Below are 27,211 nucleotides of genomic sequence, written 5' to 3' on the forward strand. Positions count from 1 at the left end.
GTGATGCCACAGCCGTAAGCATAGGCCAAAGCATTTTCCCCCTGCCCAATATAACCAAAAACTGACCAATTTAGTGGGAAATCACCCAGTCTGGCAACGCATGGGGGCTGACGTTGACTAAATTTGGAAGAAATATGGGTTTTTAAAAAATCCTCTTACGTTTTACTGTATGTTTATTTGTAGTTATTCTGATATTACATAGGGCCCATTTCCCAGACATGGATTACGCCTGGTCTTGGATTAAAAAAAGAATTTGGTGATTCACCACTAGTGATTCACCACTACCACTGCAGTTTAGTCCAAGATCAGACTTAATCCACGTCTGGGAAACTGGCCCATAGTGTTTCTACTGGCAAAACATGCTGAGTTAAATGGTTTTATTTCATGGCTAATAATAATTTTCATGACACTATTGAATGGTACTCTATGTATATAAAGCCACTTGAGAGTATGCATTGAGGCGATAGGGGGGTATTTAAAAAATACGATCTAAAATACTTTATTAAAGTAGGACAGTTTAATTATCGTTGTTAAAAAAATAAGAAAATCTTTCTAAACGTAGGAGGGTCCTCCTGACTGCTGCTGTAACCCTATATTTGTGACTTTACTAGACAGAATCCAATCACAGGTGGGGAAGAGTCCTATTCATTAGTCATGAAGCCAAACTGCTGCGCTCATTAGCGCTAAGCAGGCTATCAGCAGCCGCGCTGATGAAAAAGCTTTAATGTATTTTTTTGGAGGAGAAGCCGATGTGTGGATGAGTGATGGTCCATTCTGCTCCGTTTCACCACCGCCCTGATCGTTTCAGAGCGCTTTGTGATGGCGAACGCTCCCCTCCACTGCACAGTGCCCAGCGCTGGACACACGACAACTGGCCTGCACTCACAGCTTGATGACCATTATTTATCATCGGAACTGAGAGGGACAAACAGTGAATCTTCAGAAAGACGCATCGGAGAAAAGAACACGTCATCTCAGTGAAGAATTACAGCAGTGAGGAGCATTTATTAATGATTTCTGTGAAATAAAAAAATATCTGTCTGTAATTTTTATTATAATAATAATTATAATCATCATGCTTGTTGTATATATTGTTTTAATTGGAAACAAAAGGGTTAATATTTTGAAACACAAACAGAAAACTGTCCAATCAGGACTGGTTTCTCTGTGGCATCTAGGTCAATACAGCAAAGCGAGCTCTCCTATTGGTTAGGACTTCAGGAGCTGGACTGAAGGCCTTTCATGTTACATTAACTACAAACCTCGTTAGGAAGAGGCAGAGGAATCAACCAATCATGCTTTGATTTACAATGAGAAAAGCATCGCTCTAGACCTTCTGGAAGTTCTAGATACGTAACTGACTGAATACGTAGTCTAAGCAGCAGCATTTTACTGAAAGAGTCACTGTGAAACTCCAGCAGCACTGCTGTGTCTGATCCACTCGCACCAGCGCAACACACACTAACACACCACCACCACGTCAGTGTTACCGCAGTGCTGAGAATGATCCACCACCCAAATAGTACCTGCTCTGTGAGGGTCCATGGGGGTCCTGACCACTGAAGAACAAGGTAAAAGGGGGCTAAGAAAGTATCAGAGAAACAGATGGACTACAGTCTGTAACTGTAGAACTACAAAGTGCACCTATATAGTAAGTGGAGCTGATAAAATGGACAATGAGCGTAGAAACAAGGAGGTGGTCATAATGTTATGGCTGATCAGTGTATATATATCCCTTAGATGCTTAAGTAAACCTATTTTTGTGGAGATTAACAGCGGATTATTATTCTGGGAGGTCCTTTTAACATTTGTAACCCTGAAATATTTATATTGGGCAAAACAGTAAAAACAAACATGAACAATATATAAATAAACCTGTGTCAATATTGCTTTTGGGCAAAAACAGTGCTGAATTCTGAGTCATGTCTGAATTTCTAAAAAAGCTAAAATTGACTACTAATTCGAATTTTCCGTTCCACCTTAAATGAAGCAGCAGGTACATTGTGGCACCTGTACAGATGTTTGAATGTAACTGCTGCACCATTTAAGGTGGAACGGGAAATTTGAATAAGAAGCCAACTTCAGCTTCACTGAACTTCTCCAGCCGTCTGTCTCATATGTGTGTCCAGACACTGCTGGAATTTGGAAAACATTACACTCACTCATGCTTCAGTCCCTGCTGGTCTACGGCTTGTTGCACAGACAAGGCTGTAATCAGACATCGTCTGACGCAACTGACTGAGTCAGGCAGCTCCTCAGCCAGGCCTCATCGCTCTGGGGTCCATGTTTGGCTAAGGCTAACCCCAAAAGACTAGCTGTTGCTTTATGTCCAGTGCCTCTAAACAAAGTGGACTACTTCAGATGCAATGGGCCAGACGGTGGGAGGTGACTGAGGGTCTGCACGACTCAGTCATTCAGCTGAACAGGATATCATTAGTGTGGTTTGCATGGTTTGTATGTAGCTTTATGGGGGGCTTTTTTGTGGCATAAATGAATAACAGTCATGACAAAACTCATCCATGAGGAAGAATGCTGGCTGTTATATTGGGTGAACCGGTACACCACCCACTACTAATGTGAATAATGAATTACAGGTGATTACATAAATTACATTAACATTCTAGGGGTGCACATACACCATATAGACAAAAGTATTGGGACACGCTTCCTAATTACTGAGTTCAGGTGTTTCAGCCACACCCATTGCTAACAGGTGGATAAAATTAAGTACAGAGCCTTGATAGACGAACACTGGCAGTAGAGGGTCGCACTGATGAGCTCAGTGACCTTAAACATGGCACTGTAAAGCGCCACCACTGGACTCTGGATCAGTGGAAACGTGTTCTGTGGAGCGATGAATCAGCTTCTCTATCTGTCAGTCTGATGGACGAGTCTGGGTTTGGTGAATGCCAGGAGAACATTACCTGCCTGACTGCACTGTGCCAGCTGTAAAGTTTGGTGGAGGAGGGATGATGATACGGGGCTGTTTTTCAGGGGTTGGTCTAGAACCCTTAGTTCCAGTGAAGGGGAATCTTAATGCTTCAGCACCAAGACATTCTGGACAATTGTAAACATCCAACTTTGTGGGAACAGTTTGGGGAAGAACCTTTCCTGTTCCAGCATGACTGAGCCCCAGTGCACAAAGCAGCTCCATGAAGGCCTGACTGGGTGAGTTTGGTGTGGAAGAACTTGACTGGCCCTCACAGAGCCCTGACCTCAACCCCATCCAACACCTTTGGGATGAACTAGAACGGAGATTGTGAGCCAGGCCCTCTCGTCCAACATCAGTGTCTGACCTCACAAATGCTCTTCTGGATGAATGGACAGAAATTCCCACAGACACTCTCCAACATCTTAGAAAGCTTCCCAGAAGAGTGGAAGCTGTTAGAGCTGCAAAGGGGGACCAACTCCATATTAATGCCTATGGATTTAGAATGGGATTCATAAAAGCTCATGTAGGTGTGATGAGTAGGTGTCCCAATACTTTTGTCCACATAGTATAGTACACTTTATGGCAACAGTGGGCTTAACCAGTAAAAGAAACAAACTGCTTGACTGTGTGTTGCCCCAGGGGCGGTGCAGTTATCTACTGCCTATGATGGTAATTCCAATACTGATGACAATAACAATAATTATTATTACATTTTCCCATTTATATGCAAATAACATAAGGGCTGCCAATATACTGTGCATTCCATCCATATCCTACACTGCCAGGTTTGAGTCTGCACTCTCTTCTGTTTGCTCTGATGACAAAAACACAGCAAAAATGTAATTTGGTGCAAAACAGGACTAACGTAACTTCAAATCATAATATCTCCTACTTACAGACACAAACGTGGCAGACTGACAACTTGGAATCTGCACTTTCCACACAATTTCTCTGCTTGTTTTAATGAACTTTGAGTGAGAAATAAACGAACCAAATATAAGAAGAGGCGCTGCATGCGGTAAACACTTCTGCGCTGTGATCCCTTCATGCTGAGAGATCCAGCAGGGTTAATGTGTTGATGCCTTTTTGAACCAAAAACACCAATAGACCCTTATGAGGTAATGTGACTCATAATAAAGTGCAGAAATCGAGAGCGGCAGGACTATAATCACTCCCAGTCGTTCCCGCGCCGAGGCGCTATTTTTAACCTTTGAAAGCCTGTCAGAGACAAATCCAATCAGCTTCAAATGAAAACCTGTCGCAGTTTTAAAGCGATAATTTGGTGGAAAGTCAAATACACACAACCGTCAGCCTTAAAGCCCACGTGGTTGAGATGTGTTTGGTGTCGGAAATGGACAAAAGTACTGATAAAGTTCAGATGGACAGACATACTTTTCGGGCCGGTGCCCAATCCTGGTCCTGGAGGTCTACCAACCTGGAGAGAGCGGACCCAACACACCTGGCTCTAATACCTGAAGGTGCTCTGCAGGGTGCCGGATCTCCAGGACCAGGACTGAGCTCCCCTGCTTTAGTCCATGTTTATAGATTGTCTGTGTTGACATGCAAAGACTGAATACACTCCAATTAGAGATTAAGACTGAGGTGTTTATATGCACGTTACGTAATCAGACACTTAGTGTAGACGTTACCATGACAACCAGCATCACGTGAGTCCAGTCAGAGTGAGATGAGCAGCAGTGAGCAGTGATTGTGTTTTTAATTGCTTTAAAATGATGTCAGACTCAGGAAAACGTCCTTCACATGTCCTTATTAAAGAAGGCCGAGAGGAAGACGTCGTGTTCTGAGACACATAAGCTGGACGTCCGTCCCACCGCCGTCTTTTAAAGATCAGAGCATAAACTTCGTCTCCTCTGCAGACCAGTTTCTGCTCCGCCATGTTGAACGGTATAAACTTTCACTATGACGCGACGAACATGATCAGAACGGACTTAAACTTTCCGATAGGGAATGTAATCAGATACAGGCGTTTACACAGATATTATTCTTCTATTTAACGGATTATTTACAGGATTACCCACCTCGATCAGTCGGATAGAAACTGTATTCTGAGATACTGAACATCTGCCGAGATCACTGATTTACACATACAGTTAGCACCATGCTAACTGGTGGGGTGTAAGCTTCTACTGCTAAGCTACATAGGCCGTTTGACTCCAGTGCAAAATTAAAGCAGCGATTGTATTGGCACGAGTTCGATCCCCAGTGATGCCACAGTCATTACTGACATCACTGAGAGTCCAACACATCATAACCGTCCTCGCTCTCTCTCTCGCTGTCTGTCTGGGTGGGTGGGCTGGTCCTCCCTCTCCCCTACCTCACTCAGCACCATGCTAGCCAACGCAGGCATCTGTTAGCTAACACAGCAGGCCTCCAGCCTCCCAGGTCGGGAGCATCATGTGATACTTGGAGATCTAACAGGTGGGTGGGACTAAACTGGTGAATGAATGATGTAAAAACACAGAAAAATATACTAAAAAAGTGTTGAGCTTTAAGAAACAGGACAAAGTTTCACGCCGAGCTGAAGGACATTAAACTTTCTGCAGCTTCGCTCCACTGACGACTCACAATTCAGCTCATGTCTCTCTCTCAGCTTGTCTCTCTCTCTCTGTCTGAAACATGTCCCTTCTTTCTTCCTCCCTCTTTCTTTCTCTCTCTCTCTCTCTCAGAAATGAGCCTCTCTCTCTCATTCCCTCCCTCTAAAATCAGCCCCTTCTTTCTTCACTCTTCTTGCTCTCTCTCTCTCTCTCAGAAATGAACCTCTCTCCCCCTCTCTCTCCTTTCCTCCCTCTGAAATGAGTCTCTCTCTCTCTCTTTAAAATGAGCCTCTCTCTCTCCCTCCCTCTGAAATGAGCCCCTTCTTTCTTCCTCCTTCACTTTTCACTCTCTCCCTCTCTCTCCTTCTCAGAAATGTGCCTCTCTCTCCCTTTCTCTCTCTTTAAAATAAGCCTCTCTCCCTCTCTCTCAAATGAGCCTCTCTCTCTCTCTCTCTTTCTCTCTCTCTCTCTCTCTCTCAGTAACGAGTCTCTCTCTCTCCCTCTCTCTGAAATGAGCCCCTTCTTTTTTCCTTCACTTTTCGCTCTCTCTCCCTCTGAAATGAGCCCCTCTCTCTCTCTCCCTCTCAAATGAGCCTCTCTCTCTCTCTCTCTCTCTCAGTAACAAGCCTCTCTCCCCCTCTGAAATGAGCTCCTTCTTTCCTCCTCCCTCACTCTTCACTCTCTCCTTCTCTGAAATAAGCCTCTCTCTCTCTCTCTCTCTCTCTCTCTCTCAAATGAGCCCCTCTCTCCCTCTTTCTCTCTCTCTCTCTGAAATGAGCCCCTCTCTCCCTCTTTCTCTCTCTCTCTCTGAAATGAGCCTCTCTCTCTTTCTCTCTCTCTCTCTCTCTCTCCCTCTGAAGTGGTTTGTTTGTATCTCCTCTGACGGCCAGTTGAAGCTCCCTCACCTTCAGACCTAATCAATAAGAACTGTGTGTGTATGTGTGAGTGACAGTCCCTAGAACAGAGCATGCTGGGAAAATTCCCATTAACCTCCTTCGGTGCTCACAAGTGTACGAATGTGCTCACTAGAGCACAAACGCACGAGCAGAGTCGCTCACTCATAAACACACCATCTCAGAGCCCGAGAGAGCGACGGACACACAGCTGAGCGACGGAGAGACGGAGGGTCTGATCTACTGAGCCTTTCACACTCAGACACACCTGCAGCTTCATCACATCACCACATCTCTGTACTCGGACACATCCTTAACACATCACTGCTAAAATCTGATCCGCTGCAGTTATCAGATTATTTTACGAGCGTAAAATTACTCCGAGAAGTTAGCTTGAATTTTCTATGTTACTCAAGACGACCTCCTGTCATTAAACTCGAGGCATTAATAAAGATTATTAACTAAAGATGAACAAAATCATCGTTTATAAGGTACTTTTTATTGGGAGGCGTCTGTCCCAAACCCCAACACCTAAATTTACACTTCTGAAAAAAAAAAAAGGTTTATTTTGTTTGTTTTAAAGTGAAGTTGAACAATTTAGAATTGAGTTAATTTTTAAATTAAAACGTCTGTGGGTGGAGCTTTGTTTTAGCCACACCCCTGCATTGTAGAGCAGGAGGTGAGGCTGCATCCCTGTCCCTCATGGCCACATGGTGAGCAGTTAGATCCCATTGTTTTGAAGTAAATGTGTCCCAAAGTCTGAAAGTCAGTGTGGAACATTAAGAATCGTCATATTTTCTGCAGTTCAGCACTTTTTAGTGTTTTCATGTAAAATATGATGATTTTCTGTGTGAACAGCTGCTCAAAGCTGTGTTTGCTGGTCATGTACTGGCTGAGTTTCTGAGCTCCAAATGAGCTAAAATACCAGAACAGTCACTAATGAAACATTTGGTAAGGTTTGGTAGAGTTATGATTATTTTAGCAGTGACAAAATGAAACATTCAATCATTTATTTAAATAAAATAATCATAATTAAGACACAGAGTCACTCAGAGCAAAAGGATTTTAGTCTAATGTCCAAAACAGTTAAAATTTCCAAATGTGTTCTGCAGAATTATCCATATACGACAAATACAATAAAGAAAATGTTGTTATTAAATCTCTGCCATGCTACAGTCGTTGGTGCTGTAGGCTACAATCTTAAAAAGCTGGTTCTATAAAGAACCATAAACACTCAAAAAAACAGATGCATGTTTAAATGGTTCTCTGCATCATTAAATGTTTTTTCACAATGATTGAGAAAGTGTTGTATATGCTTCTCTATAGAACCTTTTTAAAAATGGCTCTAAGTAGCACCCAAAAGGGGTTCTTCTGTCAAGCTTGTACGAACAGAAGAACAGTTTTTGGTGCTATATAGAACCATGCACAACACATTCTCCAATCTAAAGAACGACTTCACCATGCAAAGAACCGTCCAAGCACGCAAACGGTTCTTTAAATGTTCACGGTTCTATATAGAACCACTGTCTTTACTAAAGACCCTTTGAAGAACCATTGCTATTAAGTGTAGATGTTAATTGATCTGACTGCTAGGTTCTGCAGCTCCTCTGCAAAATATCTATATGATGTTCTTGCTACTCATTTGGGGAAAATATGCAAATTCTTTCACTATTTTTATCCAATTAAATCCACTGAAACTTACTTCATCGTTTATTGCAGGGGTTCGCTTATATTACTAATTATCTCATTTTCATTATAGTAATAATGATACAGTAATTCAGCTCAAATCTTATCTGAAACAATATAATTATTCCTTAATTAAGTCCTTGAAGACTGATGTTGCATAGATGTACCTTTATTAAAAGCCATATGACCGGCTTGATTAACTCGTAGTTTGGTTTTGGGTGGAGATGATAAACGACTCGTGGGCTTTTGTGAGGGGAGATTAAAATGATCTGATATAAAAAAAATGGGTACCAGCAATGAACACTGGACTGGATATCAGAGGAAAGAAGAACAGAATATAGTGTGAGACAACATAAATGAAGTGTGTGAGATGTAAACAGGGTCATTCAGAGTGGTTTGGTGTGAAACGCTCCGTTCTAGAGAGACTTACCGAGTCAGAACTGTTCACAGTGGTGGTGATAGGAACCAGACGTCCACCTCTAAAAGCTCCCTCACAGAAAGTTACTACATGAAATGGTTATGAATTCACTGCCTGATGACTGAGACACTGTTTTAGGATAGTTTTGAGAACTTAAACTCCATTCATGGTGGAGGGATACATGCAGGGTGTTGTGAGGCAAAATGGCCACCAAAGAAAACTTATTATTTCAGATTTTCCACTATTTTCCCATCATCAACATTCCATATAAACTCAGAAGACTCGTGTAGGTGGTTTTGGATAGTAAATAAAATGTCTATATTTCTGTTGTAGTCATGGCGACCCCTGGTTCCCATCAACACCACTGTAAAGACATCTGAATTATGAGTAAATTTTGAAAACTTGGTGGAATTCCCCCTTAACATAAGAAGCTAGCTATGCAACATGAAATAACTGTGGAAATTGTATTCAAGACTTAGGCTTAGCAGTTTTTAAAGGGGAAAAATGTCAGATTGACTGTCTGTAGATGTGTGTGTATAACTGTAGACGTGTGTAGATGTCTGTAGATGTGTGTGTATGACTAGATGTGTATGACTGTCTGGAGACTGTCCGTAGACGTGTGTGTATGATTATAGACTGTAGACAGACGTGTGTGTATGACCGTCTGTAGACTGTCTGTTGGCGTGTGTGTATGATTGTCTGTAGACCGTAGACAGACGTGTGTGTATGACTGTCTGTAGACTGTCTGTAGACGTGTGTGTATGATTATAGACTGTAGACAGACGTGTGTGTATGATTATAGACTGTAGACAGACGTGTGTGTATGATTATCTGTAGACTGTCTGTAGACGTGTGTGTAGACGTGTGTGTATGCCTGTCTGTAGACTGTCTGTAGATGTGTGCGCAGGACTGTCTGTAGACTGTCTGTATATGTGTATGACTGTCTGTAGACATGTGTGTGTGAGTCTGTAGACTGTCTGTAGACATGTATGACTGTCTGTAGACGTGTGTGTATAATTATAGACTGTAGACAGACGTGTGTGTATGACCGTCTGTAGGCTGTCTGTAGACGTGTGTGTATGACTGCCTGTAGGCTGTCTGTAGACGTGTGTGTATGACTGCCTGTAGGCTGTCTGTAGACGTGTGTGTATGACTGCCTGTAGGCTGTCTGTAGACGTGTGTGTATGACTATCTGTAGACTGTCTGTAGACGTGTGTATGACTGTCTGTAGACTGTAGACAGACGTGTGTGTATGAACTGCATTTCTGAAATCATTTGTTGGCTGTTCAACACTGGAATAAACATTTCTGTTATACAGTCAGAATGATGTCCTCGCCTGATTTTGAAGACTGTTTACTCGCAAAAGCATGTTTCCCTGAGTTAGAGTGAGTCAGAGAGAGAGAGAGAGGGAAAGAGGGAAGAGAGACAGAGAGAGGAAAGAGAGAGGGAGAGAGAGAGAGAGGGAGAGAGAGAGAGAGAGATCGAGAGAGCAAAGGAGAGAGAGAAAGTATACATACAGATATATAGATGAGAGACTGACAGAGAGGAAGAGGGGAGAGAGAGAGAGAGAGAGAGAGGGAGAGAGAGGGAGAGAGAGAGAGAAATAGCGTCTTAGCACACATCTCTCTACCAGTTGAGACCATCTTAACACTTAGACTAAGCTTTTGGGAACCCTTTTCAGGGACTATTTTGCCTCACAACATCCTGCATGTATCCCTCCACTATGAACAGATTTAAAAAAAATGTTTTAAGGCCAAATCTTCTCAAAACTATCATAAAACAGTGTCTCAGTCATCAGGCAGTGAATTCATAACCATTTCATGCAGTAACTTCCTGTGAGGGAGGTTTTAGAGGTGGACGTCTGATTCTTTAATAATGCAGAATTTTAAAAAATGCTGCGAGTCCCCTTTAATTGATGTTTGAGCGGCTGCTTTTGTTCTTCTACCCGAGTTGTTTTGTTGTAAATGTACTTTTACTCTCACTGCATTACCAACACTTTTCCTTCCTGGTAAACAACTCTGCTGTTGTGTATATCTGCCAGAATCTCACTCAGCGAGGGCGAAAACATTTGCTGCGTCCTGTCCTGTTTGGCTTCAGCTGAAAGGATGCCATCATCCTCAGTATGTTCAGACACATAACCATGACTAACTGAATCTGCTGAGCCCACAGACCTGCTGCTGGTGACCGTCTCTCGTCCACTCCACCTGCAGAGAATCTGCAGTCAACAACCATGACCGGCGTACTGACGCACAGCCTTCTGACAGCAGAACATACCGCATGACAATCTACCGGACCTGCAGTCCGACAGGAACCAGCGGACAGAGCCCTGAAGAGACGAGTGCAGCGTCGCTCAGCTCAACACAGGCTCACTGAACCCTTAGAGATCACAGTCATCACCATCACAAAACCCCTGTAATTTTACATGAATTATTTCTGACCCGTAGCTCAGAGAAACAAGTGGAGTAGCTGTGTGGAAAGTGCAGATTTTAAACTTGCAATCCGTGTTTGTGAGGATTCTAATTTGGTCAGAAAATACATATCACAGCTTTTGGAACAAAACCAAAAAACGCTACTTTACAGGAGAAGGAAAAACATTCTTAACTTCTAATGGAAGTTAATGGAGACAGTTTAATTAAAAAGTCATTTTGGACCATTTCTCTTGGTGCATTCATCCTGAAATTTAATGCAAAATAAAGGGCAACTGGCTTTTTTCAAATTGTGGCACAAAAAATGAAAAATGGCCAAAATGGAGATCAGTAGCAGCAGAATGGGTCGTACTGATGAGCTCAGTGACCTTAAACATGGCTCTGTTATAGGATGCCACCTCTGCTACAAATCAGTTTGTCAAATGTCTGTCCTGCTAGATCTGCCCCAGACAACTGTAAGTGCTATTATTGTGAAATGGAGTTTAAGAGCAACAACAGCTCAGCCACGAAGCGGAAGACCACCAAACTCACACAGCGCCTATCCTCTGTTGAATCACCAAAGAGCTCCAAACTGCCTCTGGAAGCAACATCAGCAAAAGAACTCCACATTAGGAGCTTCAAGAAATGGGTTTCTATGGCTGAGCAGCTGCACACAGGCCTAAGATCAAAATGGACAATGCCAAGTGTCGATGAATCACACTTCTCTACCGGTCAGTCTGATGGACGAGTCTGGGTTTGGTGAATGCCAGGAGAACGTTACCTGCCTGACTGCACTGTTCCAGCTGTAGAGTTTGGTGGAGGAGGGATGATGATATGGGGCTGTTTTTCAGGGGTTGGTCTAGAACCTTTAGTTCCAGTGAAGGGAAATCTTAACGCTTCAGCACCAAGACATTTTGGACACTTGTACACTTCCAACTTCTGTGTTTGAACAGTTTGGGGAACTCCAGTGTTGTTTCTTATTTCACTGATTATGGTGTATCTAGTCGCCTCAGAAATATCTCCTGAAAAATGTAATAACTTGTGCTTAATGGCCGTGTTTGACTGCAAATTAAGGAAATGCAGTCTCTTTGCACAGTGCTGTAGTTTATTACGTAACAGACTCTGAGAGTTAAGCCACGCGGTGTGTGTAGAGCCCAGTTTTTAAGTGTAAACAGCCCTGCGGTGCTGATGAAACGAGCTGTGGATGTGTGCCGGCTCCCGCTGTGTCTGGGACACCAACATCAAACAGGACACAGAGAGAGATTATACAAGCAGAGGACATGACTCTTAGCCACTGGAGTGGTCATTTCAAAATGTGGTACAGTACAGATCCCAATATAAAACACATCTCAGTACAGCAAGCTGAATCTCTACACTAGGACTGTGATCACAATACAATTATCAGCATAATTTATCACTGATTTGAACCCTTATATATAATGGCAGAGCTGTAATGATAAGCATGATACAGGAAGTGTAGGGGGCGATATGGCTTCTACTGTTTCATTTAAAAAGCCTCTATAATGTTCATATGACCCACACAGTCATTCTGACAGACTGTAATACACTACAGGAAGCGTAGGGGGCGATATGGCTTCTACTGTTTCATTTAAAAAGCCTCTATAATGTTCATATGATCCACACAGTCACTCTGACAGACTGTAATACACTACGGGAAGTGTAGGGGGCGATATGGCTTCTACTGTTTCATTTAAAAAGCCTCTATAATGTTCATATGATCCACACAGTCACTCTGACAGACTGTAATACACTACAGGAAGTGTAGGGGGCGATATGGCTTCTACTGTTTCATTTAAAAAGCCTCTATAAAGCTCTGTTATGGTCATAATGATGAGCATCTTATCGTGAGCATGTAAGCAACATCCAGCCTTACTGGACACACTGCAGATGAAGACCGTGAGACAGCCTTGGTGGGATGAAGGACCAGCTTACCTGATTGGAGTATCTCATGCTGACGTTCCTCTGGTCCTGCCGTGGGACGTAGCGTTGGATGGGGTCGATATCCTTAGGGCTGATCAGACCGTCCACTGTGGGAGCAGAGGAAAGATTATTACTCTGATTAAAGCACGTCATTCTGCTTATCTCACAATACACATCACTGACCCCCAAAGAATTTGATTAGATTTTAACTCAGTGATTCGATTTCATGTTTTTAATATGATTTAGATCCATTTATAAAAATATACCAAATACACACATTTGACTGGAAAATTATATAGAAAGTTAAGATTACATTTCAATTACCATTTTATTTGTCTGTCTGTCTGGATGTTTTTTTCTGTTAGTGTACCTACCTGTCTACCTGTCTACCTACCTACCTACCTACCTACCTACCTACCTGTCTACTTGTCTACCTCTCTACCTGTCTACCAACTACCTGCCTGTATACCTGTCTACTTGTCTACCTACCTAGACTATATGGTCAAAAGTATGTGAACACCCCTCCTAGTTATCGACTTCAGGAGTATTAGCCACACTTACTACTGGATGCACTGGATGTAGAATGGGTCGTACTTCAGAGCTCAGTTTAAACGTGGCACTGTCATGGGACGCCATGCTAGACCTGCCCTGGCCATATATACGGGCGTCTATGAGCAACAACAGCTCAGCCACGAAGTGGTAGACCACCCAAGCTCACAGAGTGGGGCTGCCGAGTGCTGAAGCGTGTAAAAATGGCCTACCCTCTGCTGTCACTCACTACAGTTCCAAACTGGCTCTGGAAGCAACATCAGCACAATAGCTGTGTGTTGTGAGCTTCATTAAATGGGTTTCTATGGCTGAGCAGCTGCACACAAGCCTAAGATCACTATGCGCAATGCCAAGTGTCGGATGGAGGGGTGTAAAGTGCCGCCTCTGGACTCTGGAGCAGTGGAAACGTGTTCTCTGGAGTGATGAATCACTCAATCAGTCTGATGAACGATTCTGGGTTTAGCGGACGCCAGGAGAACCAGAATGCATAGTGCCAACAGTAGAGTTTGGTGGAGGAGGGATGATGAGCTGGGCTGTTTTTCACGGGTTTGGGCTCCTCAGTTCCAGTGAAGGGTGATGTTGATGCTGCAGCACAAAGACATTTTACACAGCTTTGTGTCAGCAGTTTGGGGAAGAGCCTTTCCTGTTCCAGCATGACTGAGCCCCTGTGCACAAAGCAGCTCCATGAAGACATGGAGTGACCAGTCTGGTGTGGAGGAACTCCAGTGGCCCTCACAGAGCCCTGACCTCAACCCCACTGAACACCTTTGGGATGAACTAGAACGGAGACTGTGAGCCAGACCCTCTCGTCCAACATCAGTGCCTGAACTCTCAAATGCTTTTTTCACTGAATGGGCACAGATTCCCACAGACACTCTCCAAAATTTGGTGGAAAGCTTCCCAGAAGAGTGGAGGCTGTTGTAGCCGCACAGGGGGGCAGCTCCATATTAATGCCCATGGTTTTGGAACTGGATGTCCAACCACATACTTTAGGCTATATGGTGTATCTATCTCACTATTACCTTTCTGTCTGTCTGTCTGTCTGTCTGTCTTTAATCGCTTCTAATTAAGTGTTTGTTAAAGTGTTTTTAATGCATTGTCAGTTACAGTATATTCTAATGGCAGTATGCATGATATATTGTGATATATAGCTGCAATGTGATATTTTGCCCATATTATGCAGCCCTAATGTGCACTGCTGCACCACCGGAGCACCAATTCACCTGCACAGAGTCAGGTCTGATATGAATAATGCATCACATACAAATCAAATACAAGCGGAAGCTTTTTAAACTGTATGGAAATGGCTCTTAGACCGAACTGTGATTGAAACGTACAGGGAGCAGTGCGCTCGGAGCACAATCCATCCCTTCCTAATGCGTCTCTTTCGTTCTCTAACAACACGTTCATTAGTGTAACCTCACAGTTCAGCTCAACAAACCTCCTCCGACGCCTCGTTCAAAAGAGCACGACAGAAGCCTTTTGAAAAACGCTCACTCCGAAATTCCCTTTGAGCGGACCGGGGGAGAGAGTGCATATGGTATAATAATCGCCGCATGAATAGCTGAGCAGCTCCTGCTAATTTTGCCGAGCGGAGCTCCGAACTCGATCGAGGAACGAAAAGGCAAACTGTAACATAAATGAACTGGATTTTTACAGGGAGAAAAAAAATGTAAACCAAAAATGGAATCATTTTAACCTCTTATTCAACAGGGTACGTTTTGGTTTGTCCATCTGAATTTACATGACCAAATCATGAGGCAAATTATTCAGTTACTGCATGAAATAAATGTAAATTTTTATTTTATTTATTCATTTTTGGTAAAAGTTCCCCTCAAATTAACAGAACATGTGTTTTATGATACACATATTGCTATATGCTTACAATTTACTGCTGAAAGCCAAAAATCTTAGACGCTCTTTGTATCATTTTATAAAAATAATTTTTACAGAGCAGATCACTGAAGAGACGCCATCTGTTTATAGTTTATAGCCAAGATTTGTGGAAAAATGGGTCGACTTTCAGTAGACAAAAAATTCAGCTTCTTTTATTATAAGGGTTTAAAATTACATCACCATCTATTTGACTGGAAAGAAGACAGTTACAGCTCTCATACGACCCCCAGCTTTAGAATGTAGCTTATGAAATATGAAAGTTATGAAGAATATGACGAAGTGCGTTTTGGAACCACCGGTGGTCCCAAGGAGTTGAAAAGGTTAAAGAACCCATAACCTACATTTTATTGTTTGTGTGTGTCGACTCCAGCCAACCAGCTGCTGAAATCTTCTAAACGGCTCATTTCCAGCAATAGCTTGTGTTTTATTTCTCTCCTGAGGTCCATTTACGACATTTGTATGCGTTTATGCACCAAAATTAGTTAAACAGTTTTTATTACTGTCCCTTTAAGACTAAACTATGTAAATGACCTTTGTTCTAATTGGCTTGCCAATATTGTGCCTTAAATGGCTGAAATGCTCCTTATAGCTATAGCTTTATAGCGTAAGGGGGCGGGGCTAAACTGGTGTAGGCTGAAAAGGTGGATATACATCAATATGCTGGTTTTTGTGACATCACCAAAACAGTGATTTCCATATTTGGACTGTATGGACTCTTTAATATACACTCTTAAAAAAGATGGTTCTACAAGGGTTCTTTAGTGAAGGAAACTATTCTATGTAGAACCATGATGCCTTTGCATGATTAGATGGTTCTTTGCACCGTGAATACGTTCTTCAGATTGATGGAGAATGTGTTGTATATGGTTCTAAAAAGAACCTTTCTGAAAATTGTTCTATGTAGCAACAAAAAGCGTTCTTCTATTGTTACAGGCTTGGCATCGTAACAACAGCAGAACCCTTTTTGGTGCTATATAGAATCCTTTTCAAAAAGGTTCTATATAGAACCATCTACAGCATGTCCTCCATCAATCTGAAGAACCTTTGTGAAAATGGTTCTATGTAGCACCAAAAACGGTTCTACTGTCATTTCGATGTCAAGCTTGAAACAATAGAAGAACCCCTTTTGGTGCCATATAGAACCCTTTTTAAAAAGGTTCTATCTGGAACCATATACAACACATTCTCCATCAACCGGAAGAACCTTTGTGAAAATTGTTCTATGTAGCACCAAAAAGGGTTTCTTCTGTCGTTTCGATGTCAAGCTTGTAACAATAGAAGAACCCTTTTTGGTACCATATAGTACACTTTTCAAAAAGGTTCTATATAGAACCATATACAACACCTTCTCTATCAATTTAAAGAACCTTTTTGGTAATTGTTCTATGTAGCAACAAAAAGGGTTCTTCTATTGTTACGATGTCAAGCATGTATACAACAGAAGAACTCCCTTTTTCTTTATTAAGGGTTCTTTGAGTGTTTATGGTTCTATGTAGAACCATTTTCTTTACTAAAGATCCTTTAAAGAACCATCATTGCATCACAACCATTGCAGGAACAATTCACCAGTTTTTGTTCCAGCAGGTTTAAGAACATCATAATAATAAATGTGAGATCCGAAGTTTGGCTCCGCTCAAAACGAGCCGGTTCTGCGTCTGAGCCCTGTATGAGTCAGTTCTGACCCCTGGACACTCACCCAGCAGCTTGGCGATGTTGTACAGAGCCTGACCCCAGAGGAACAGCATCCCATCGCGGCCCGAGTTGCTAGGGAAACGCTTCTGGCTGCCGTGCTTCTTCTGCTCAGCCTCCACAAAGTCCGCCGGCACGTAGTAGTACTTGGGGATGACGGCATGGCCTGCGTTAAAAATAAATAAATAAATAAATAAATACACACCAGGGGTCTAAATTCCTGACCTCTCTGACAAAAATCTTTGAAAAACGTTTCAAAATCATGAAAAAAAAAACTTAAAATCATCACAATTAGATTCAATACCATTACGATTCTCCAGGAAACGATTCACTGTGTCTTGAAATCTCACACTAACATGATTCAATTCAATTCAGTTACGACTGGAAATGATTCAATGATTCAATCTCACATTTCATTATGATTTGATTCAGTTCGAAAATGATTCTCTAGGAAAAGAATCAGTGTATCATGAAATCCTGCGTTAATCATGATTCAGTTCAATTTTGATTCTTTACAAAACAATTCAATCCATCAATAAAACCTCATATTTACTACAATTCAGTTCAATTAAGTTAAGATTCAGCACATCATAAAATCTTGAATTCATGCCGGTTTGATTATGATTCTCTAGGATTTCAATTCAGTGTCTCACAAAATCTCACATTTGACAAAATTTGATTCGGTTTAATGATGATTCTTTAGGAAATGATTCAATACATCATGAAATCCTACATTTCATCACATTTTGGCATGTTTTCATTTCATATCATGACATTTTTAATTCACTTTGTAGAGATTTGTTTTCAGTTTGACTGAGACTGTTTTTGTTGATCAGTGTTTAGAGTTTTTGTTGATCAGTGTTAAGAAATAAATTTAATGTTCTGTGATAATAAAACATGAAATGGGGGTGAATACTTTTGATAGGCACTGTGGGAAGCTATTATAATCATTAACCATCACTGACAAACAATAAGATGAAGATTATTAAAGCCTGTTATTGTGAAGTGTATAAAGTGCAGAAGACTAATGAACATACACACTTCAAAATGATGGTTCTTCAAGGGTTCTTTAGCGAAAAAAATGTTTCTATATACTGTAGAACACTCAAAGAACCCTTTGCATGATTAAATGGTTCTTCAGATTGATGGAGAATGTGTTGTAGATGGTTCTATACAGAGCCTTTTTGAAAAGGTTCAATATAGCACCAAAAAGGGTTCTTCTACTGTTACAAGCTTGACATCATAACCATAGAACCCTTTTTGGTGCTATATAGAACCCTTTGCAAAAAGGTTCTATATTTAATCATTCTCCATCAATCTGGAGAACCACTTCATAATGCAAAGAACCCTTTAATCATGCGAAGGGTTCTTTGAGTGTTCATGGTTCTATATAGAACATGTTCTTTACTAAAGAACCCTGAATATTACACTATACATACATACTACTATGTAGTACATATAGGGTAAGCACATAGTGTAGTGTGATATGGTGTATACACTCTTAAAGAAGGTTCTTTAAGGGTTCCTTAGTAAAGATAGAACCATGAACACTCAAAGAACCTTTTAAATTATGAAAGTGTTCTTCAGATTGAAGGAGAATGTGCTGTATATAGTTCTATATAGGGTTCGAAAAGGGTTCTATATATACCACCGAAATGGGTTCTTCTGTTGTTACGTTGTCAAGCCTGTCACAATATCAGAACTCTTTTCGGTGCTATATAGAACCCTTTTCAAAAAAGGTTCTATATTTAACCATTCTCCATTAATCTGAAGAACCACTTCACCATGCAAAGAACCCTTTAATCATGCAAAGGGTTCTGTAAGTGTTAATGGTACCATGAAAGGTTCTTCAGATTGAAGGAGAATGTGCTGTATGTAGTTCTATATGGGGCCTTTTTGAAAAGGGTTCTACATATAGCACCGAAAGGGCAAAATGTAAATAAAAAGAACCCTTTAATCATGAATGAACCCTTTAATCATGAAAGGGTTCTTCAGATTGAAGGATAATGTGCTGTATGTAGTTCTATATGGGGCCTTTTTGAAAAGGGTTCTACATACAGCACCGAAAGAGCAAAATGCAAATAAAAAGAACCCTTTAATCATGAAAGAACCCTTTAATCATGAAAGGGTTCTTCAGATTGAAGGATAATGTGCTGTATGTAGTTCTATACGGGGCCTTTTTGAAAAGGGTTCTACATATAGCACCGAAAGAGCAAAATGTAAATAAAAAGAACCCTTTAATCATGAAAGAACCCTTTAATCATGAAAGGGTTCTTCAGATTGAAGGATAATGTGCTGTATATGGTTCTATATAGGGCCTTTTTGAAAAGCGTTCTTCTTCTATTGTTACAATGTCATGGTTGTCGCAGTTTTAGTGCTATATAGAACCCCTTTCATGACCCAAAGAACCCTTTAATCATGCAAAGGGTTCTTTGAGTGGTAATGCTTCTATACAGAACCATTTTTTTTCCTAAAGAACCCCTGAAGAACCATCTTTTTTAAGTGTGCACAGTAGTGAATAATGAGAAAAGTCACCCAAGCCTTTCAGAGCTTCTCTAAAGAAAGACATTTAAATGAGGGCGTGAAGGTATGAACAGGGGAGCAGATCAGCTTTGAAAGACGGAACCTCACCATCATAGGACTGGAAAACGACGTCCTGCAGCAGCTCCTGGTATTCCTTGACCTGCGCCGGGTTTCCCCTGAACACCCCTACAGAACACAGAGAGGAATCACAACCAAACCTCCAGAAGAAAAACGCGGCAGAAAAGCCTCTGTTTCAGTTTAACTGCAGCAATAATTCAAAATTGACCCGTACAGTTAAATCACGACCCTCAGCCTCACCGTCAATGATCATGTAGATGAAAAATATGGGAAACTCGCACTCGATGCCATCAAACAGCTGCGGAGAGAGAGAGAGAGAGCAAGAGGTCAAAGGCCACCCACGGTCATTACGCAGCGTCTTTATTAAATAAACGCACACATGAACGTATATATGTGGGCATATTCACTCAATACTACACTGACTCTGGTGCCAAACTCCATCATTAATAAAAAATGGGAGGTTTTTTTGCTACTTTAACAGGGAACAATGAATAAATCATGTTGCTGGTTTCTGCTCACTGTTATTACAGCAAAGCTAATATAGTCACATCCTTTAATGACAGAGAAGAGACAAAAAGCACAGCATTCTACTGGACAGTGCTTTTCTATGGAGAATGTAGAGGCTGTGTCCACAGTTTAATCTAAAAACAGCCACTAAGAACGACATGTTCATTTTTCAGAAGACATTTCTGAGGAGGTTAAATAATCCACATGCATAAGTGGGAGAAAAAGTCGAGTCAAGTCAAAGTTTATTTATACAGCGCTTTTTACAACAGGTGTTGTCACAAAGCAGCTTTACAGAACAATCCGGGTCTGAGCCCCCATGAGCGTCGCCAATGGAGACAGTGGCAAGGAAAAACTCCCTAAGAGGAAGAGGAAGAAACACTGAGAGGAACCAAGACTAAAAAGGGAACCCATCCTGCTCTGGTCGAAAAATAGGAGTTTACAAAAACAGATTGAAAGCTATGGAGAAATTGGGATTCCTAACAACCACCTGGAAGAGTTGGGAGACCCCAAAACTGCCCCCATCAGATAAACAGCACTTAAAGCTTTCATCTCTGAGAGAGAGGAGAAAATCAAGCTGCTTCAGATCTGAAAACATCCACAGGTGTTTCTGTCCATCCTTCCACTGTGAGAAGACGACTCAGCGCTGTGGGTCTGAAAGGATGTGTAGCTGTCAAGAAGAACCTCACTGAGAAAAGGAGACGGATACATTAAACAAAGAAGCTGAACGATGGACTGACCACCCCAGAGTCCAGACCTCAACACCACTGAATTCTCTTCTCTTCCTCATTGCTCTCTTTTCCTCTCCTCTTGTTTTCTTTTCTCTTTTCCTCTCCTCTTCTTTTCTTTTCTCTTTTCCTCTCCTCTTCTCTTCTTCTTTCTTCTCTTCTCTTCCTCATTGCTCTCTTTTCCTCTCCTCTTCTTTTCTTTTCTCTTTTCTTCTCCTCTTCTCTTCGCCTTTCTTCTCTTCTCTTCCTCATTGCTCTCTTTTCCTCTCCTCTTCTTTTCTTTTCCTCTCCTTTTCTTTTCTTTTCTCTTTTCCTCTCCTCTTCTCTTCTCCTTTCTTCTCTTCTCTTCTCTCATCCTCTCTTTTCCTCTCTTCTCCTTTCTTCTCCTCACTTCTTTTCTTTTCTCTTTTCCTCTCCTCTTCTTTTCTTTTCTCTTTTCCTCTCCTCTTCTTTTCTTTTCTCTTTTCCTCTCCTCTTCTCTTCTCCTTTCTTCTCTTCTCTTCCTCATTGCTCTCTTTTCCTCTCCTCTTCTTTTCTTTTCTCTTTTCCTCTCTTCGTCATTGCTCTCTTTTCCTCACTTCTTCTATTCTCTTTTCCTCTCCTTTTCTTTTCTTTTCTCTTTTCCTCTCCTCTTCTCTTCTTCTTTCTTCTCTTCTCTCATCCTCTCTTTTCTTCTCTTCTCCTTTCTTCTCCTCTCCTCTCTTCTCCCTTCACCTGCTGCTTTCATCTCATTATTTCCTCACTTTTATTTCTTCTCCTCTCTCCTTATTCCATGTCATTCACTCTTTCCTTTCCTCCTTTTCTTTCTCTTCATTCCTGAACGATGGACTGACCACCCCAGAGTCCAGACCTCAGCACCACTGAATGTGTTTGATTACTTCAGAAAATGATCAACCAGCTTCTAAGACTGAACTTTGGAGGTGTGTCTGCAGATTCTTTGAGGAACTGAAAGTGAGTCTCCTGAAAAGAATGGAAGCTGGAATAAAGGTGAAAAGCGACTCACTGACTCTCAAACAGCCGAGATCAGATTTAGGCGTTGTAATTTTCTGTATGTACAACTTCATTTCCAAAAAAGTTGGGTCGTTGTGCAAAATGTAAATAAAAACAAAATACGATGATGTGCAAATCATTTAAACCCTATATTTCATTGAAAATAGTAGAAAGATATAAACATATCAGATGCTGAAACTGAGAAATTATAGTTTGTTTTTTTTTTTTTAATTTGTGTCCATTTTGAATTTGATGCCAACAACACGTTCCAAAAAAGTTGCATTTTGTTTATTTGTTATTTTGCACAGCATCCCAACCTTTTTGGAAATGCGGTTCTAATTATGTCATTTTCTGATTTTTTCCTGTTGCTGAGAAATGAACCACCTAAATGAACGAGTGGACTTTTGCACAGCACTGCAGTCCTGGAAGTTTAGACATTATGTTTGAATATTAGAATAAATTATAATCAATTATAATAATATTCCGTGAAGTAGGCACTAATGATTTTGGGCAGAAATAAAATTACTGGGCTGTTTTCAAACGTAAAAAAATCCAAAAAGCGTCTGTGTTTTGTTTTTATTATTATTTTCTATATTTCTGCATAAATTTGACCTAAAACTTCATCAGTGTAACGATGGTCTAGAACTTCCTCCATTTGTACCCAGTCTGTCTGACTGTGGATGGTGGAGTCCAAACTCTTCAGAGATGGTTTTGTAACCTTTTCCAGCCTGATGAGCATCAACAGCTCTTCTTCTGAGGTCCTCAAGAATCTCCTTGGTTGGTGCCATGATACACTACCACAAACATGTGCTGTGAAGATCAGACTGTGACAGATCCCTGGTCTTTAAATAAAACAGGGTGGTCACTCACACCTGATTCCATCCCATTGAGTGAAACCACCCGACTCTAATTTCACCTTCAAATTATTTGCTAATCCTAAAGGTTCACATACTTTTAAATAAATGACCAATTCTAATATTTTCCTATTTATGCAGAAATGTAAAAATTCTAAAGGGTTCACAAACTTTCGAGCATCACTGCTGTGATTTGGTCGCCGTAGATCATCACAGCCGTGATGTTATTGGCGATAACACACTCCTCGAGTGTTCTATTGCTTTAATACAACAGTTAAATAAATACAGTAATAAGTTAATAAACTGGGCCGTGAACGCGGCGTTTAATATGTTTTAATGTTCGCAGTTCCTTCACCAGATTATAGTTCCTTAACAGGCAGCTTGTTGCTACGTCAGAGTAACGAGCTCCGCCCACTCGCTGCACAGCCGGCAGTTCGTTCTCCAGCTCCTTAGACTAAATTCCCAAACTGTCATCACCATGAGCAGCTCTTCAGTCGGCAGCTGTGACAGAAGAACTGCTAAACAACCTGGAATCAGCCAGAAATTAACCCAATACCATTCGCCAAACGTGTAGTCTGATCTTCAGAGTCTGACCAAATCAGACTGAGCCATAAAACTGCCGCAATATCAAGTTTAGCTCAGTTTTGTCAGTTTTTGCCAGATCAGTATTAATGTTGTTTTGTTCCAGCCAGTCTGTAAAGCATCTTACAGCCCATTTAGTTTGGCGAATGGTGTTGGGTTCATTTCTGGCTGATTCCAGGTTGGTTAGCTGTTCTTCTGTCACAGCTGCCGACTGAAAAGCTGCTCAGTGGTGATGACAGTTTGGGAATTTAGTGTCGTCTCATCTTCAGAGTCTGACCAAATCGGCTGTTGGTCAAGTGTGATCTTAAAAAAGTGTCCATTTTCTGTTTGTGGCAAAGTAAGAAGTAAAAACGTTCAAATGGCTTGAGCGACTCCTACAGCTGTGCATCATATATATATATATATATATATATATATACGGTAAATACAATCAATACTGGGTTTGGAAATATATATATATAGATTGTATTTACCGTCCAATGGTTTGGCTTATCAATTCTTCTTTATCTTAAATTGTGTGCACTGGCAATGAAATTTAATAAATCCATGCGATGGCTGGAGACGTCCAGGAGGAATCTGGAACCAAACTTTGTTCTTCCAACTAGCTCACAAGATATTTGAAATTTTAGTTACATTTTACTGTATATATATTTATCTGCCTGTATTCTGAAGGTATGTGGTGATTTTACAAGCATAAACACGCTCAATGTCCAGGTAAATGGTTTTAATAACATGCTTAGGTGTGATGTGTGAATGGAACATAATGTTGTAATGCTGATCAGACTGAAAACACACACGACCGTCTCGAAGTTTACTGGACTGAAACGACTGCATATTCCTACCACAAACACGAGCCGACGTGCTGATCAATAACCTGCATCCGTATCACTGTTTCTTTCCTCAACGACTCCAATAATATCTGAAGCCACACAGCAGCAAAGCCTCAGACAAGCCGCAGCACAGACACAGAAAACAATTATGTGTCAGATGCTATCAGTACAGCAGCCGAGCAGAAACTCCATTAAAACACCACGCGGGCCCCCCACCCCAAACCCCCTACACCCCCCCACCACCACCCTCCACCCGACGCAGACGAGCCATGAATCAGTTGGGTCTGAAATTAAAATCGATGCGGATGTGGAGATGTTTGTGATGAACTCATTTAAATTATGTGACGTTTCTCGCTACGGACAGATGAACCATCTACTGAAAGCTTTTAAAGGGCCAGTATCTCACTTTTCCTGATACAATAATTCATTATCACATGACCGTTTTCAAATTCCCCAACTTCTCTTCATCCCCTTAGAATTAAACAGGCTGCTCCCGAGTGGCGCAACCGTCTAAGCGTTGGCCCTCATCAGGAGATCGCGAGTTCGATCCCTGGTGATGCTACAGCCGTCCGTAGCCGGGAGTCCGAGAGAGCACAATTGGCCTCGCTCTCTCTGGGTGGGTGGATGGCCCCTCCTTCTCCCCCCATCACTCAGCGCGATGCTAGTCAGCGCAGGCGTCTGTTAGCTGACGTAACAGATCTGGCGGTTGGCGCTTTCCTCCGAGCGCGTTCGGCTGTCCAGTGACGTTGCGTGAGCGGCAGCTCGAAAAGAAGCGGTGGTTGGCTTCACAGGTCTCGGAGGAAGCCTGTGTTAGCCTTCACCCTCCTAGTGTTGATAGCATCGTGTGATTGGGGGAGTCCTAACTAGCGGGTGGAATTGGAGACGACTAAATTGGGGAGAAAATCGGGTAAAAATTAAAAGATTTAAACAGGCTGTTTCTGTTACCGTCCTCTTGTCATCTGTCTCGCCTGTCTGTTGTCTGTAACCCTGCCGTCTCATTTAAGACTGACGAAGTCAGGAAAAGTTTGACTGTTATGATAAGCATAAGTATAAGTATTATCATGTAGTTTATTGTTGTTTCAATGCATCATGGTCCTTTTCTTCATAACAGGCATAAAAACACTAGTAGCGCTAGCAGCATGCCACGAGGGCATTTTAAGGCCACTGTTAATAAAAATAAAAATAGTAGACTCCGAGAATAAAGTTGTAATATTTCGAATAAAAAGTTGTACTATTCAGAGAAAGAAGTCGTAATATTTGGAGGATAAAGTCATCTAAATGTAGGGGGGCTGCCATAACGCATTGGGGTCCCGGGTTGCTGTACTGGCGCCGGAGTTCCACTCACTCCTGTCTCTTTGTGGAGCGATCATTTTTCTTTCTTTCCATCACAAACAATTCAGATCAGGCTGTTTGTGCAGTTCAGTTTTCGTATGTGTTCTGGGAAATGAACGATATGTTTAGAAGTGTTTACATCGCTTACGTACTACATTAAACTTCAAAATTCAGGTTTTTATGATAGGCACCCTTTAAAGACAAGCTAAAAAACCCACTGGTTGCCATGTGTGGCGTTCTGTCTTGCCCTGTCTTTGTCTTTCTCTGTTTCAGCCTTTGTTTTCTTCTTCCATGTGCCTTTGTTTATGTCAGCCATGTGCTTTTGTTGTCATTTTGGTCTTTGTCTCCTCCTTAGTCCTGTCTTCTTGTCATCCGTCTCACCTGTCTGTTGTCTGTAGCTCCGCCCTCTCACAGTGTTTCTGGTTCCGTGTGTATTCATCCCTCTGACTGTGTGCTTTGAGTTTGCTCGGTGTTCTAGTTTGTTATGTTTTTGTTCCGCTTGTTTCTCTTAAGCTCTCTCTTTCTCACTTATAAGGAACTCGCTCACTCGTGCATGTGATTGGCCGGAGTCCTGTGACAATACATGCTTCTGATTGGCTGGTTTCAAGTACACGGCGTACATCTTCCACGGCTGGTTCTGACTTCCTTGAGGCTTTACCTGCAGGGCGGCTTGGGCCGAATGTTTTAGCTCAGAACCGCGGCCCAGTTAGATGTTTGTTTTACGGCTGTTTCTTTTCGATATATTAGCTCAGTTCTGACTACGTCTTTAGTCCAGATTACTTCTACTGCTTAACAGCTAGCCTAAGAGCCATCTCTGTAACCCCCTCTTATGCCAAACAGGGTGTAGGAGTGGGTGCTCTTTCCTTTGGCCCGATGTGTTTCCTGTTTTGGGCCTAGTTAGTATATTTTCATTGCATTATTTTAATGTAGGTAAGTTAGTTCTCTAAATTCTGTAGCCAGACTGGTTTTCTTTTGTCTTCTTTATATTACTGCAAAACCCCTAGACAGGTCATAACAACCCGTCTTCATGTCCCTGAGTCTTGTTTTCTTTCTGTTGTAGTATTTTTAGTGAGTGTCGTTACTGTTTTGTTACTTTAGCCATGGCTTCCAATAAAAACAAGGACTTGTATCCTGCCTCTTCATCTCCCTCTACGTTACAAAATAAAATGAAAATATGAAACTAAAGCTATATTTTTGTGTGGGCGGCACGAGATGAACAAGAGCAATCCATCTGCAGCCAAATCCTGCCAAACAAACACACATCTCATCCTGAGAGCGTTGCTGAATTCGTCCGTTTGCGTGGGCACGACGCTCGCGTCTTAGTCCGCAATTACAGCCGCCGTATTTAGCAACACATTTCCACACCGCAATTAAGATGAAGGCTAGAAACCTTTCAGAGCTGCTGCTAAGCAGATTAATAAACAAACAGTGCAGTTATTCATAACATGAAACATTCCTAAGTACAATAGAGAGATCGGCGTTTAAATTCGAACTACAGTGGAGCTGTGACTCAATCTCAAATTCAAAAGATCAGAGTCGAATTCACAAAGATTTCAAAGACAAAATAACCTACAAAAGACCTTAAAGGGATAATCCGGCATATTCAACCTAATCCCTACCTGCCCCAAGTGAAGCTAATTTATAATAGAAGCTAATAAGATGGTGTGGAAGCAAAGTGTTCTGTTCTTTTACTATGTCAAATATTCAAATACAGTCCATATATGGAAACTAGACTGCACAAAAAATGGCTCTTAAGAATTCACTACTTTTGTGATGTCATGAAAACAAGAGCATTCACAAATAATCATCTATTCAGCCTACAGCGG

The 27,211-nt window shown here is 41.5% G+C and overlaps 1 protein-coding gene across 3 annotated transcripts in view; it reads right to left on the bottom strand.

Annotated features, from left to right (window-relative positions):
- Positions 1–27,211, bottom strand: part of phkb (phosphorylase kinase, beta) — a 177,651-nt gene that overhangs the window by 72,414 nt on the left and 78,026 nt on the right. For all 3 annotated transcript variants that reach the window (XM_036584480.1, XM_036584481.1, XM_036584479.1), the window contains 4 exons: positions 19,806–19,863; positions 19,596–19,673; positions 16,972–17,130; positions 12,843–12,937 (listed from right to left, as the gene is read on the bottom strand). In XM_036584480.1, the coding sequence (XP_036440373.1) occupies positions 12,843–12,937; positions 16,972–17,130; positions 19,596–19,673; positions 19,806–19,863 (390 nt within the window). The remainder of the gene's footprint in view (positions 1–12,842; positions 12,938–16,971; positions 17,131–19,595; positions 19,674–19,805; positions 19,864–27,211) is intronic.

Source organism: Colossoma macropomum, unplaced genomic scaffold, assembly GCF_904425465.1.
Source record: "Colossoma macropomum unplaced genomic scaffold, Colossoma_macropomum, whole genome shotgun sequence".
Lineage (NCBI taxonomy): Eukaryota > Metazoa > Chordata > Actinopteri > Characiformes > Serrasalmidae > Colossoma > Colossoma macropomum.